General features: G+C 40.8%; 1 protein-coding gene across 5 annotated transcripts in view; it reads right to left on the reverse strand.

The window, feature by feature from the left end:
• Positions 1-887: 887 nt before the first annotated feature.
• Mep1b (meprin A subunit beta) overlaps positions 888-16,604 on the reverse strand; it is a 28,036-nt gene continuing 12,319 nt past the window's right edge. For 4 of the 5 annotated variants that reach the window (XM_010641473.3, XM_010641472.2, XM_019210213.1 and 1 more), the window contains 9 exons: positions 15,398-15,576; positions 13,832-14,050; positions 13,057-13,209; positions 10,711-10,926; positions 7,869-8,312; positions 6,215-6,394; positions 4,581-4,707; positions 3,559-3,763; positions 888-1,155 (listed from right to left, as the gene is read on the reverse strand). In XM_010641473.3, the coding sequence (XP_010639775.1) occupies positions 1,141-1,155; positions 3,559-3,763; positions 4,581-4,707; positions 6,215-6,394; positions 7,869-8,312; positions 10,711-10,926; positions 13,057-13,209; positions 13,832-14,050; positions 15,398-15,576 (1,738 nt within the window). In that variant the 3' untranslated portion in view covers positions 888-1,140. The remainder of the gene's footprint in view (positions 1,156-3,558; positions 3,764-4,580; positions 4,708-6,214; positions 6,395-7,868; positions 8,313-10,710; positions 10,927-13,056; positions 13,210-13,831; positions 14,051-15,397; positions 15,577-16,604) is intronic. The other variant, XM_010641476.2, reaches the window with a different exon arrangement.

The raw sequence follows: 16,604 nt of genomic DNA on the forward strand, positions 1-16,604 counted from the left end.
ATATATGCCTGAGAATATACCTCAGTGTGAAGCCCTGTGTTCAGTCTTCAGTGCCAAGAAAACAAACAAACAAATAGACTGGTACATACTCCTGGATGGAGAATAAAAGTTTGTTGATAAGAGTTTAGATTGTAATTTGCAACCAACCTTGAAGAAGTTACTATTTGTCACCCTATAACAGAATACTAGGATGAAAATCCACACTGACCTGAAAAGCTTATTCAGATACGCCTCCTTTCCCAACTGCACATCTGTGCAAGGTTAGATTACAACAGCACAACACAGCTGGCCAAGTGAAGAAAAATGTATGACAGATCAGCTGTCTTCTATTAAACTAGACCTTAGAAATTTGCATAAAAATGTAAATCAACGCTCTTCTTTTTATGAAATTTTCTTTAGTTTGACACAGATAAGGATATTTTAAGTAGAAAACTTGTGGTAACATGTAATAAGCTTATTCTTTTTAATGATTAAAAAACATACAGTTTTAAATTTTGCCAGTTTGAATTTCCAATAAGGTAAATACTGACGAATAAGCAGTACGACTCATAAGCCAAAGCTCTTTGGTGTCCCTATTAATTTTGTAAAGTACAAAGTCTCCTAACACCCAGACTTTGAGAATTGCTGCTGGAGGAGTTGGAAGTTTTGATTACAGTAGTGCATTCCACAGATGCAAATCAAGCGCTCACATCCTAAGTGTTGTATGAGAAAACAAAGAAACTGACAGGTTGGCGAGAGGTTCTTCGGGGTCACCTTTCCCTTCCCTCGCTGGGGACAGGACAGCAACCAAACTGCTGAGATTCCTTGTGGAGGATCATCTGGGGAGCTCTTTGTGAGGCCCCTGCCTTTGGCCCCAAGTGGAAGGATCAGAAACTAGGACAGATATCTCTAATTTTTGCTGTGCCTTTTATTGATATTATACTTCCAAAGGAGCCTGAATCTCTTGGAAAGAGAGAGACGGGGCGGGAGGTGATTTTCCCAGTTTGACTTTTACCAAAATAATGATTTATAGCACATTCGGCTATTTACAGAGAAGATCCATTTTCAGAAGTATGAGGTGGTTGCAACATAGTTTAGGTGAAATGTGCGATGAAGAATCCTTTTTCATTTCATTTGCTGGCCGCATTGTTGAGTTAATCTTCAAAAAGCATGTTGCTAAAAGAGGAAAGAACAATTGATGACTTAATTTCTAAATTAAAAACCTGTCATTTAAATGAATCACAATGAAATGGTCTAATTTTTAGATGACGTCCCCACCAGTGGCTTGCTGGCATCCCTCCCAGCAGTCTCCAAGAAGGCTGCCATGGCCCTGAAGGCTGGCATTATTCAGATGCTAAAATATGAGGGGGACCACAGGCTGGCCTCTGAAACAAGGTCATTCTGATTTCAGATCTGAACTAGATCTAGAGGATCTGTTATCCGTGAGTTAACTGGAGAAATGCCAAGACCAAGGAAAAATGTCAATCGATTGCTTGTCCTTGGGCATGTGTTTAAATGACCCAGAGACAAAATCGTCCTTTTTAATATTTATAGTGTGTGTATATGTGTGTGTTTCCACTTAATATCCCTACTGTGCCCCTGAGATTCTGATCGTTTCCCCACTCTATTGACTCAGCCTCCTTCTTTCTCTTTCTCTTTGTTTTTAATCATTTTTCTTTCCTTCTTTCCAATATTCACAGGTTAAGTCAGAGTCCATATAATAATCGTGAGACTTCTAAGTTCCTAAGGGACCGTCACGGCAACCCTTCCACCTAGCTACCTGGTCTCCCTACCTACACTGGCATCTTCGCTAGGGCACTGAGTGGCTACCAGGTCCTATACTGGCTGATCTGTCCTTTCTGCATCATAAAATAAACTGGAAATAGCTGTTTAGAAGCAAAACTACCTGGACATATTTAAAGTACTTTTCTAACAAGTCTGTGAATTAACTGCTCTATTGCCTCATGATTACCTTTAGATACCTTGCTAATGCTGAAGAAATAGGAAAAGAGTGCATGAGAATAAAATTATTTGCTTTCTCTTCAGTAAGCATCTGTCCTTCTTTGGACTGACTTTGCAAAAAAAAAAAAAAATCTTCATACCAGGCTTCTACTTAAAAAAAACAAAAAACTCTAAATTTAAATTTAAAATACAGTATGATGAATGTCTTGAATAATAATTTTCTTTAAAAATATTTTTTTGCTTTAGCTATTTGCAGTATTTTACTTTCAGAGATATTCTAAGAGACATGTTTTTATCATCAGTTTCAGTAGCAATTTTCTAATTTGAATGAGGTAGAACTGGAGGAATGTCTTAACTTCGCTTTTCAGCGGTGTTCAAATGTTATGCCTTTTTGTGCTCTTCTGTAAGATTATGAGCGTGCCTGTGGCACTCCATGCTCTTCACTGCTGGGTGTCTAGTGAATGCCAGGGCTCCCTGCTCAAGTCCTGCCCTTCAGAAATGAAGGCACCGAGGGCTGAGGATTTAGCTCCGTGGCTCCACTGCCTGACTTGCAAGCACAAGGGCCTGAGTTTCATCCCTGGTACCACAAAAAAAAGAAATGAAGGCACCTAAGCAAGGAATGCCCTCCCTTGGGGATTGTCACCTTGCCTGATTTTATGCCCTTCCTTAGAGACAGCCCCAGTGCAGTGGCTATTCATGTGGTGGGATGCAAAGGCCCCCTTTCCCTGGGCCAGGGCTACAGAGCCATCCCAGCTCCAGAATCCAACCTTGCCCCCGCCAGCCCCACTTCCCTCCCACCTCTGGAGTTCCCAGGAGCATGCCCCAGTAAACCACTGCACCCAGGCATCCATCTCAGAACGACTGCCCCCGGACCTGCCAGGCACAGGCTAGTTTCAATCATTTATTCCCATTCTAGAGATTTGCTGAGGCAAAACTTTTAAAATTTGCCTTAGGAGCGAGGGATTTAGCTCAGTGGTTTCTCTGCCTGCCTTGCTAGCACAAGGTCCTGAGTTCAACCCCTGTTACCAAAAAGAAAAAAAGATAAGAAAAATCTGCCTCTTCCTATAGGTCTGTGCTCAGCCACTTCTATACCTTTAAAACAAAAACACTTGAAAAAAGATCTCTCCCCCTTAGCAGAAAGGTAGGACTAGCAGGCAAAAACAGTTGTACCTTTAAGGAGGGTCAAAGGCCATCCACACCCCAAGAAAAAATGCACAACCACACAGACTTGTGCACACAATTCTAGGCGCATAGCACACTCCCCCAAGAAGACCCCCTTGATCCTAGTTTCAGAACCATTGTTCTATATCGAAGGTAATAGGAATTCACAGTCTAAAGTCAGTTGTTCCAGGATAGAAAACAAAGGTTTTTTTAAAAAATAGTAGACACAATTCTAGGCGCATAGCACACTCCCCAAGAAGACTCCCTTGATCCTAGTTTCAGAACCATTGTTCTATATCGAAGGTAAAAGGAATTCACAGTCTAAAGTCAGTTGTTCCAGGATAGAAAACAAAGGTTTTTTTAAAAAATAGTATTTGAAGGTGTGCTAATTCTTTTTCATGTGACTTCATCGCTAGTTTTAAAATGACCAAATAACAGGTAACAGATTTGACTTACATTTTCCATAGTCACATTTGGTGAACTGGAACTTGTCCCTTTGCGATATTTCTTCTTGACGCAGTGGACACTGACAAGAGTGACTATCAGCATCAGGACAAACATAGCCACGGTGGAAGAGACAGCAATGACAATGGTGTCCTGGATGGAGCCTCTCTTCTCACACCTTTCTCCCGCGTACCACCAGTCTTCCCCGGAGGGACACCTACATGTGGGGATGCGACTCAGTTACGTGTTGGCTCTTAACTCTGGAAATCTTCCCCATCAAAGGTACTGATCACTTAAGTCAACCGCTCACCATGAAGGCACAGACACATGGAACTGTTTCACCCACTCTGTCCTAGGGGAGATGGTGACTGACACCATGAGACCAGGCAAGGACGATGGAAAGGAAAAAAGGAATTCCTCCTAATCTGACCCTAAGGCAGCAGCTCTGAGGAAAGGAAGGGAGGTAGCATAGACAAAGTTTAGCTCTCCTCCTTCTAGCTTCACACCCTGGCCAACGTCTTCTCAGAACTTCATTATCTTCATTTAGAAAATAAGGACAGTCATACTTTAAAAGATGAGACTGTTGTAAAGATTTAACAAAATACATAACCTGTGAGGACTTTTCAGGAAATTAGAATGTAATGTGCTAATTTTCACAAATAATTTCATTGTCCTTATAGCTATCCAAAGTTGCAAAGGGAGTGAAAAAAATATTCTACCCAGGAATGGTGGCGCTTGCCTGTATCAGAACTCTGGAAAGCTGAGGCAGAAAAATCACAAGTTCAAGTCCAGCCTGGACAACACAGCAACTTAAGGAGACCTTGTCTCAAAATGAAAAGGAGTGGGGATGTAGTTCAATTCAAAGGCCCTGTGTTCAATTCCCAGTACCACAAAAATATATGAACATTCTGTGAATGGCTTCAAGATGCGAACTAATCAGTTTCACTCATCTGAACTATCAGCAGTTAACCCTACATATGACAATAAAGTTTCTAACAGAAAAACAGGAAGATCGCTCCTCAGAGACCCCTTACCTGCACTCAGGTTTGCCATCTTGTATGGTACAGATGCCACCATTTTCACATGTGACACTTGAGCAGCGGTCACTGACACTGGAGGTCGGGGCTGGCTGAGAGGTGGTAGAATTGAGGTGAGATATGTCTAAGGAGAATAGAGGAGAGCAAGACAGAACTCAGCTTTTGCTTTAAAAGTCACTGTATCTCACAGCAAGGAGCCAATGTGGAGGACAATAAAGACACATTCACTGAAGGCCAGAATTGTAAAAGGAGAGAAACTACTAAACCTTGTGCTTCCCCTGGGATAAACAGCAGTGATTGATATTCTAAATAGGTTTCAATCACCTGGGTAGGGGGCCAAGGTCTTAGCCCCACCTTTCCAGGAAATATCCCTGATCCCCACCCTTACTGAAAGCCCTTGCACACTTGCTATGTGACTTGCTCTCCCATTTTATCCCCCATTTAATCAGTATTAACCTGGGTGACTGTACTTGTAATCTTATTGGCTGGTCGTGATTTTTGCCCCACCTCCTGCCCACCTTGTAATTTTCCATTAGGTCTTATAGTTTTGTCCCACTTTGCACCGCCTCACCTCATGGCTTTACTGTATAAAACATCTTTGAAAAGTGCGGTGGGCAAGTAACGCACTTTCCGGTCCCCCTTCTGTCTCTCTTAGACAGAAGTTTTCTTCCCCTCAATAATTTTTCCTACTCTGTGTCCAAGCTTGTGAGAAATGTAGATAATCCTGATGCCTGGCCCAGCGACATTCATAGACATGGAAATAAGAAAAAGGCAAAGGGAAGGTGGGGCACACTTCTGGGGCCACAGCTAAACTATCTATTTTCCTGGGTTGGTGGAGGTCTGGAAGGCACAGCCTTTAATACCAACCCTCTAAAGACAGGTAAGGGAGCCACAACTCAAAAGTGTAAAGCAGTTAAGGACCTTGCCCAAGGTCATGGGTCTCTTGCATTTTTGAATACCCCTTCCCAAAAAGTATCATCTAGATTTACTCTAATGGCTACTATAGTCACAATTCCACTGGTTTCAATTATCCCATGTTGCATTACAACAAAGGTTCTGATTTACTGAGATGTAAGTCAGTCTTTAATAGTAGACAAGTTAAAATCCATAAAACATGTAAACCAACACAGTCTCTGGAAAACATATTTATTGGCTGCCACAGATAAGAAATTTTAAAAAACAACAGGCTGAAGTTATTAGTATCAAGATATTTGGGTGTAGATGTATTTGCAGGAGTGTGTGTGTGTGTGTGTGTGTGTGTGTGTGTAGATTAAAAGACAGTCCTTTCTGGTTTAATTTCGTGTGCTTGTGTAATATTTTTATTTCTAAAAACCTAGAGCATAATCCTAGGGAATATCAGTTATACTTTAACTTATTTATAAAGAAGTTTGCCAGCCTAAAGTTTTCCACTATTGTCATATGTGGTAATGATTAAATTCTTTAACCTAGAACTTTCACTGTTTCCTATTAAATTATTTTCATATTGTTAATGATTCATGCCAAAAAACCCTTTCACATACCCATTTCCTCCCACATCCTATAATATACCTAGCAATGAACACTAGAACACATTAACCAATGACCGCAACCAGAAAAAAGTAGCTTACATAAAACTATTTTTATTTACATACCTTCCACTGTTAATAAGATATAAACATCATTTCCTTTTATAAAGTCTCTGCTTTTGATCCTCTCTTGGGTTATAAAGATACTGGTTCCATAACCTCTACCTCTGCTAAACTGAGTTCCATTAGGGAAAAACGCCACTTTTCCCACTTGGGAAGGATTGTCCCAAAAATAGGTTCCATCATCTGAAAAAGCAATTTATATTAATAGATTGTGTTTAGCGTCATCATGGCTTTTGGTGGTAGGAACAGGCAATGTGAAACACAATTAGGATGGAGCTCAAAATAATTAAATGATGCTATTGACCTGTGATGTATTCCCTGTCAAATGACTGGAGCTTTTTCATTTATACCATCCTAAAGGAAATGACATTGCCTGGCGGGGAGGGCCACATTTACACTGTGAGTGAAGCAATACCAAAATCCGTTAGGTGAGGACACCATATCTGTACTTATTAGCTAGCACAGATGCCCTTCTTTCTGCTAGAATCATGCTTTCGGGACCTTCTGAATTACAGAGAGTCCTTTTAACTGAGTTAAAACAATAGACTACAAAAGAGAGTTTTTAATATTAGTATAGAGCAATTTATTCCATTAACTGAACTATTCACCAAACTAATTAAAATCTTTCTGGAGAGGAAGATTTCCAGAAACACTGCTTCTGGAAAAAGCAGAGCCTTTTTTTTTTTGGTACCAGAGATTGAACTCAGGACCTTGTGTTTGTGAGGCAGGCGCAGTGCCACTGAGCTAGATCTCCACCCTGAGCCATTTTTCAATGTAATTGAGGGACAGGAATTTTGAAAATAGTTTGAATCCCTAAAATTTTCTTTGTGAATTTTTTTTCTATCAAATTAAATCACTTTTTTTCTATGTCTCTGTGGTCCATCTTTTCATTTATAAAATTCATATTTGGCAATAATACTCAGCTTGCCATAATTTATATTTTCCTTTATGAGGTTGCCAGACACAAAGCATTATTAAAATTAGAAGTGCTGTCATTGCCTGTGGGGCACTTCTCTTTTGTGAGACTGGAATGATGCTGCCCTTAGTAAATCTTCCAGAACACTTTAATAAGTTGTGATCAATTGCTACACTTTTCCCACCAACACTCCAGTATACCTGTACAACATTTCCCTTCTGAACAAACATCACTCCTATTCCAAGAGCAGAATTGTGTCTGACAGTTGCAACAGCAGGACCACTGAACATATGGGACAAGAGAACTGGGCATCTGAGGGACTGTCCATACTGGGCCCTTCCAACACCTTCCACACCTGCTCTGTACAATTCCCATAACAAATCTACAGGATTATTGTCACTGCCCTGGTTTTGCAGCTGAGGACAGTAGATTCCAAGAGGTTATTTGCTGAGGGTCATATAGTAATGAGAAGCAGCCGTGGACATGAGCCCAGGTATGCCCAACACTCCTTACAAAAGACTGGAAATTCAGGGATGGTCATCAATTTAGGACTACAGCCACTAACTTCCATACTTGTCAGAGTCCTTGCTGACATTCCTAACAGTCCCCTGCTTGGAGACTTTCTCCTCAGCTATTGAAAGCTTTTCTTCAAGACTCAAAATTTCCCATGCAATCTCTCCCTCCCAAATATGTCCTCCAACAATGATCATGTATTAGCATTAAAGAAAATGAGTTACAAACCGTTGATCATAAATGGGTCTGTAGTTATACTCCGCTGGTTGGACATACGCTGTCGAATGTCAGGATTTTGATCCAAGAGTGTCATTGTGGCTTGTTGCCAAGGACATGGCCACTGTAACTGATCATCATTGGCTCCAGAGATCAAGTGGAAATATATCCCTACATTAGGCAAAGATTGTAGTTTCAAGTAAATCTGGTAAGCATAACCTTTAGGAGAATAGAATGGAGGGCTATATAGACTTATGTTTGGGCTTTCCATGATCTGTGTGAAATTCTTTATGTGCCAAACATGATGAGGGCACTGTGTTTCTGAAAGATTGATGTCATCAATAGAAAGACCGCCCGATGATGGACCAGCTCCACGGAGTCCTTCAAACACCACTCGAGATTTGTTGGTCACTTGCAATGTTACATAGTAAAGTTGCCAGCTCCCAATGGGTATTTCTGAAGAAAAAAGAGTCATTATTTCAAAGGCAAAGAATTATGCCCTGCACAAATCAACCTTAGAGTTCCAACCTTCATAGATAAATGATCGTCCCAGAGCTATTGATTCTTACAGGTCTGAGGTATGGTTTTCTCGCTTCTTCAGCCCAGGAACATTTACTTCAAGGTATTTTTGCAATGTCAGACTATTCTCTGGGTTATCTGAATAATTACATAGTTTTTTCTCAGACAATTCACCCTTTCCCAGAGATGGCTATTCTTAATTGTCAACTTGATTGGCTTGAGAGACATTAGAAAAGCACACCTCTGGGTATGTCTGGATGGATCAAGGGAGAGTGACCTGGGGGACTGTGTCTGGTCCCTGGCCTCTTCCTCTCTGACTCTTTCCTCTCACTTTTCTTCCTAGCTGCCATGGGATGGGCAGCTTTCTTCCACTGTGCCCTTCTACCATGATGCTCCTGATTTGGAGCCAGCCAACCATAGACTGAACCTTTGCAACCCATGAGCCAAAACAAACCCATTCTCCTTTAAATTGCAAGTGTCAGGTATTTTTGTCCCAGCAAAAGAAAGGTATCTCATTCAGTGAGTGAGTGAGCAGCAGATTGTAGCTTCTGAGTACTCCGTTCTCCATTTATGAGTTCTCTGCCATTCTATATTAGTTAACAGTCTAGCAAGCCCATTGTTTCTGATTCTGTGATTTTCAGCCAAAATTTCCTTTAATTTGCCTATGGTTTGACTTTCTTCGTATGCACAGTTTTTAGTCAGCTTTTTAACAGTATTAAATGGGGACTGACCAAACCCCAGAAGAGCCCCATTCTACTATTTAGTTCTTAGTAAGTAGTGACTCAACACTCTAAGTATCTGTCTGATATTTGGTTTCATCTCTTTTCTCCCAATCTGTACTTGCTTCTCAACTATTCTCCTAGGCAGTGGTGTCAAGCCTATGGCACTCGTGCCACAGCAGGCTGTGTGTATCATTAAAAGCTCTAAAAGGTTCGCCATCACTGTTTAGTCCCTTTCGTTATCTTTTTGTGTCACATGCTTCAAGAAGAAGCAGCACACTAAAAGTCTTCAGAGGCCTCAAGATAGACAACAGGTGAGGAGTTTATGTGAGACTAGAAGTTAACACAAAGACCTAAAACTTAAATGTATTAGTACTTAATGAGCAAGTACCATTACAATTGGCATAACTTCTTAAAAAGAAGTTAGAAATATCTGAATTACACAAAATGCTAATGCCTGTGATGCACCCTAGACTGAACAAAAATATTTTGTGAGAGCTCTTATTTCACTATTCTCAGTACCACTAGTTTGCATTCTGGGCTCCTAAGCAAGTCCCTTAAGTGCCTTTGTGTTATTGACTATCCATGGTCGCTTAACAGGAAGGATCTCCCTTCTAAGCCTGGGTAATTTTATATAAATGATTAATATTTCTATTAAGATACATATCAACTCATGATATGTGAATCAACATACAGGAGACTTTTATATAAGGTTTTCATATCCATAATACATAACTGTGTTATAGAACCTCATCGATAAAATATATGCATAATATGTGCATATTTTTGATGAGATCAAGAACTTCACTTTTCACAGGTATTCACAAAGAAAAATAGCATCTGCATTTCATATTGTTTCTCCTTGTTAAACAGATGGGAAGATAGCATGCCATAACCATATGGACCCATTTTATAATAGACTTCTCATTCCATCAAACCAAGAGGTCAGGATGCAGAGCAGAGAATCATCTGTTCCCCAGCTCATATCTCTCTCTTCTCCGGAGACTCCTCCAAGCCATTTGCTTTACTAGGTGGTCAACTTGGCCCACCTCTCTGATACGTGATTGGTTTAAGGACAAGCACCCATTCCCTGCTCAGGAATTGCTCTAGCAGGTGCATTTAGCCCCAGGCATAACAATCAGAGTCCTTCAATCAATGCTAGAAATTAGAGAAAGAGTCCTTTTTCAGTGGTACATTTGATAAGAGATAAGGCAGGAAGCAAAAAAGCTGAAGTCCATGGACAAGGGACAAGGCATTCTGAGATGAACGGAGAGGTCTCCAACAATGTTCATACACAGGTCCCGTCCCTCCCCGCCAATTCTCTGATTTAGTCACATTAACATAGTAGCCCTTCTTGTTGGCCTAAACTAGTCCTCATTGTATTTTCACTACTTACCAAAAACTGAACTCCACAATTTCAGAGACTGAGCTACATTTCTTAAGAAAATGTCACATAATTTAGCACGCAAAGCACCGTCATTTTAGCTTCTTTATAGAAGAAGCCTCAAGTTCTATTCAAAAAACAATTGATAGCTTCTTTCCTCTTTTAAGTTGCTGTGTTAAGCAAAGAGATTGTCTTTCTCTGAACCCAAACAATAAGAACGTTGATGTTTTACCTTTTATTTCTTTCACAAGGGTTAATTTACCATCCAAATTGTTGGCAGAGTACTCCCTCACATAGACGTTCAGTTGATCATTTTCACTTCCACTGTTGTACAAATAAAACTCCAAGCACTGAAATCCTCGTTTAGGGTACAGTACTCTACTTTCCAGCACTGCTGTGCCATTCACATTTATAGACCTACTGTCAAAATACATGAAGAAACCCGAACCTACAAAGAGGACAAAGCAGAATTGAGAGAAAACAGACACTAGGTGGAGGAATGTGTGTTTGTTAAGAGTAACAGGAGATCCTTTCCACGTGGCTTAACTAATGTCAACATATAAATCATGAAAACTTCAGGATCCTAAACTATAACTCTAGCACTTGGAGCAGCTAACTGATAGGCATAATAGTATAAAACTCAGAAGTGTAACTTCTGAAACATGTACTTAAAACAGTAGGAGTTTGTTTGTGGGCAGTGATCTTGGCTTATCTTCACTTACCATGAGCTGTAAGGACACAACAAGCTTAAGTCTCAAATGCTAATTTAGAAAAAATTTCCAGTGTGAGATTTCAGGTCCTGACTAAACAGCAAGATCAAAAGGAAGATTCTGCAAGGAACACCTTTCAAGCATCCACATCGGGCCCAGCTCCAAGTGGGAACAGCTACCATCAGTAAGACACCACAGAGAGTTGTCCCCACTCTGAAAATATGAAAAGGGAAATGGAAATTAAGTCTAAAGGAGAGCTTGAAACATGTGAGGTATCTGTGTGACCCCAGGGTAATTTGAGGTGCAGCTGAAAGTACTTCTGAAGTAAAACCAGTGTGCCAGGGCAGGACAGAGAGCTGGCTGCGAAATCAGGGCCTTGCTGATCCGCCCATTTTAAAAAAGTACAATTTAAGTTCTTTAGCTTTAAGGAGAGGATGGGGGAGAGGGAGAGGGAGACAGAGGAGTGTGGGAGGGGGAAGAAAAATAGAAGAGAAAGAAAACAATTCAACTTTCTGAAGATCTCAGAAGCACAGCAACCATCAAGTGAGGTCCGCGGTTAATGTTTAAAAATCAATATTCATAATGAGAAGTTTGGGGATCATAATAACTGGACTCAGGTTCAAAGGTCCCTCCAAGTACTCTACTTCCATTATCTGCAATACTTGACCTTCTGAGTCATCTCTAATAGAAGACAGAGTTAGCCATTTACCTTATCTCAGGTATTTGCTTAGTTCCCATTGCATGTGTGTGCTACGGTCTGAATACACTCCCAATGCTCATGTGTTGGAAACAGTTTTCAAATCCATCTGTTCATGGCACTTTGAGAGGTCATTAGGATCACAGGATGTCACGAGAGTGGGGTCCCCACTGTGGCATTAGTGCCTTTATGAGAGGAAGAGAGACCTGAGCTAATGCTCTCGCTCTGTGTCCCCATGGATGCGGACTGCTACATCACAAGGCAGCAAGAAGGCCTTCAGCAGACACCAGATAGATGTCAGCACCATGCTCCTGGACTTCACAGCCCCCAGATCTATAAGAAATTAATTTATTTTCTTTATAAGTTACCTAGTCTCTGGTGCTCAGTTATAGTAACAGAAAACAAACTAATCAAGGCATTTATGTACAATTCTAGCAGCAGGCAGTTTATGAAAGAAACAACACTAGGCATCCTTTCTCTTACTACAGACATTAGTGTTCAAAACCAGGAAGGAAGCACACTACCCCAGGGTGGTGTAATCATTCTATAAAACCCTGATCTGGCCTCTCCTTCCCTTCCTCCCTACCTCCCTCTCTCTGGTCTATGGAGGACCACTATCCACGATCCACTTGGATTTAAAAAGAAAAATAAAAGGAAAAGCACCTTAACCCCATGTAGATCATCCAAGCTATCAAGCAATGGTTCTCAGTTTTAAAGTCCACTTTTTCCAATTTGCTGCCAGAAAGGAACAAATAAATAAGTTTGGTGCTGATAGCAAAATGATTACTTAAAAATGATTACAGCTACAATTCTGTAATGGGGCAATTCACAGCCCAGTGCTGTCCATTAGAAAGAGTCTCTTGTACTGTACAAGCTGCTTGAAAATACCAGTACGACCCCCGAGGCAAGTCCTCCTGAGAAGTGCAGTCCTCTCTGGCTCTGAGCACACACTGGTAGAGTTCTCACAAAGCACAGCTCTGAGTCATAGAAGGATATTCTTGAGGAGTAAAAGCAAAAGGATTAACCATGTACTTAAAATGCACAAGGTTTATTCCTAATAGAAAATCATCAATAACTGATAGAAGTGAGAGAACAAACCCTGGTCTGTAGTAGAAAAGGGAAAGGCTGGAGCCCCCAGTTATAATATCCGGAAGATTCTTCCTCCTGTTACCTTGACACTGGCCCATGTTGGAATGATCGTTCTCTGGCCCCCCAGGAACCTCAGAAACCCGTTGCCAGTCAGCATTATCTCTTGAACTTTGGATCATACCACATACATTTTCCAGTTCAAAATTGCATGAGTCCATAAAACTCAAGGAAGAAGCTACAAAAGCAAAAGCACAATTATTAACATTTGTACAACATGATAATCTAAGTAATAAAGCTGAGTTTATCAAGTCTGAGGAATGCCACATTGGCATTAAAGGGGACGCCTCATTAGTCCTGGGAGATGGTGACTTGACAACCCTCTTTTTCTGCAGAAGTCCTATCAAGAGATTGATTAGTTCTGAGGATATGAATAAGCTGCTTTCACCAAGTCATTTTTTCTTCTAATTAATATATTTGTAGAATCTTGAATACACACTCCCCATTTTATTCAGATCATTAAGCCACAACCCAAATTATTTGACCCCATTTATATTACAACTATACCTTAATTTAGTTGAAAGAGGTATGAATATCAAACTGGTCCATATTTGATAACAGCTCACAAACCTACCCAGAGCACATGCCTATAAGGTTTCAAGTTTTTTTAGGACTGCAAGGGCAAACCTTGTGAGAAGAAAAATATTGTATCTATGTCACAGATTGGGATCTAGGTGCTATTCTCCCCTCAAAAAAAATCAAGTTTCCATAATCTCAGAAAACCCTAAATATCACAGACCATCATTTTTTCCAACATGGCAGAGTGAAATACAAGTTATTTCAAAGAAACTGTCACATACTGCAGTTGTACAGTTGATTCAACTTTAAGAGATCACAGTCACTGAAATCTATCCGTTGGCCAATCACATCCTCGAATTTGGAGATTCTTGTTACAATTGTTGGCTCTGTTCCATTTTGGAATGCGGTTTTGCTGTAGTGCATCACAGACATGTAATCATAGGGAACATTCAGAGAATCTGATTCTGTGTCATCATAGATGTTAAAATTGTGCTCTTTGCCTAAATGATAGGAAAAAATCTTTAATTACCTGATATTCATAAAATTCAGCTCATCCTACTCTAAACATTGAAAACTTAGAAAGGAAGAACATGAACTACAGCAAAGTTTGCTAAAGTTGATCTAATATGTTTCAAATGTGTCACACATTCCTGTTTTTTAATATAATATTCATGCTAAAATCGTGATTCCAAGTCTATTAAACATATTTCAGATCCCATTAAAACCCAGAGTTGGGTGCTCGCTTCAGCAATACATATACTAAAGCCCAGAGGTGGAACATGAACATTTGTCTAGAGCTCTAAAAACTACTAACAGAAAGGCAAATCCTAAAAAGTGCTGATGAAACATTCAGGGTCGGTGGCCACCGATGATGAAAATTTGAGGGCATGCACAGCCAATGGAGATGAGGTATAAAAGACTTCGGGAGGGCTGGTGAGATGGAACCTGGGGATGGTAATATAGACAAGAGCCATCAGAAAGGACTGATGTAGTTAGGGATTACTGGGTCACTGGAATATATGTGGCTAGGTTTACATCATGGAGACTACAGTTAATAACAATGCATTATATATTTCAAAATTGCTATGAGAATAATTTCAAATGCCTTATCGTAAAAATGTGAAGTGAAGTGGAAGATATGCTAATTAGTTTTATCATCCAGATTATGTACATAGATCAAAATGCCACTTTGTAGCCCATATACACAAATACATATAATTATGATTTATTAATTATACATATTCATTTTTTTAAACTAAAATGAACACATTCAGAGAAGACATATGGCTAATTAGCATCCTATTAATGGGTAACTGATTACAGTTTGAAATCAGATGATTTTCATGGCCATAATAAATAAATAAATATATGCCTGATCTCCAAATCCTATAGCTGTGAGCAGAAGTTTCTACCAAAAATTGGACTTTGAGAATCCTAAAGACTGGAATCATACATCAAAACTAAACACTTTGCTTGGCCTAGAAATCTTTTGGCAGTTATGCAGCAATATAACTATAAGTTTCATTTGCTTTAACCTAGGATTTCTTAGGCTAACTTGACCACACACGTCTTCCCACTGGATGTCCATGCACACATTTTTGGAAACACTAGGTTCTCAGATTATGAGAAGGTCAAAGGCATAGTCTCAGTGTTCTGGGGTACTAGCACCCTCACATCTGTAAGGGGCTTCAGTTCATGCTGAGTTAGAAGAGGAAAGAAGTAAGACCTCAAAACATGAGAGTTGTTCCATGATTAACAATTAGTGCAAATGGCAAGAGGGGACAAGTGATTAGAGGCTCAGTCTTTTTTGAACTAAAAATAATTTTTAAAAAACCAAGAGACTGTACCTGACTGGATTCTGTCCCAAACTATCATGACGTAGTCATCCCGATCAAAACGTGACTGCTCATGCCAGAATCCCAGAGCGTGGAGGAACTCGTGTTGCACCGTTGCTATTCGGTCACAGTTCACACCAATGGAGAGCTCTTGCCTGCCAATGTGCCTGTTGCCTATGTAAGACCAGCAGCTTGCAGATGTTTACAGAAAAAAGGAAGAGGTGTAAGAGGTGTTACAGTGGTGCGTGCTGAGCTCACAGAGCAGTATCCTTGATGCCTCGTCCACGTCAGAGCCCAACTGGACCCTTCCCCTTACCTGGACATTGCACATCTCACCTAGCCCAGCTGAGGCACAAGAAACCTTGCAAAGCAGGCAGTTTGGAGAATTTGCCCTAACACTACACTGCACAGGAACAAGTCCTCCCCCAGTCAGCCTCCTCCTGGTTTTCCTTGGGCATTTTGAAGTCTGAGATCTTCCTCAATCTGCCTCTGCCCACTAAAATATTTTATGGCTAAGAAAAACTATATCTAGCTGCCTTACTACAACAAAGAGAAAAGAAAGCTGTGGCCCTATCCTAAAGGCCATGGCCTTGGGCAGTTGCTGTGATATAGTTTTCCAGACACAGCAGTCTCTTGATAACTCTTAGAAGGCACCCCTTCCTTGTAATCTCAGCACTCTGGGAGGATAACAAGGTCAAGTCCAGTCTGGGCAACTTAGCAAGTTAGTGAGACCCTGACTCCCAAAAAGGCAGGGGTGGGTGGCTGCAGAATGTAGCTTAGTGTGAAGGCCCTGGGTTCAATACCCCATACCCACTCCCCCCCATACACACACAGGAAGAAGAGGAAGAGGAAGGAAACAGAGGGGAGGAAGGGGAAGAAGGAAGTGACTGATCCTTTTTTACGGTCTAGATCTAGAATGACCCTCAAAAGCCTCATGTTTGGAGAGGGGGCTTTGGAAGGCGATTAGATCATGGGGTCACTGTATCCATCATCCGTAGCCAAATGCGCTGTTAGGAGGTGGGATCTGGTTGGAAGAGGCGGGTCACCGGGGTCCTGGAAGGGTGTGCTTTTGTCCACAGTGCCCGCCTTCACTCTTTCACTTCCTGGCTGCCATGGCTCCTCCACCCGAGTCCTTCCACTATGCTATTTCTACCTTGGTGCCAAGCATGGGCTGAAAAGTGGTACAAAATACACCCTTTTTCCCCTTCCATTTGAGGGT

Source organism: Fukomys damarensis, unplaced genomic scaffold (genome assembly GCF_012274545.1).
Source record: "Fukomys damarensis isolate Sample0158 unplaced genomic scaffold, DMR_v1.0_HiC HiC_scaffold_30, whole genome shotgun sequence".
NCBI classification, from domain to species: Eukaryota; Metazoa; Chordata; class Mammalia; order Rodentia; family Bathyergidae; genus Fukomys; species Fukomys damarensis.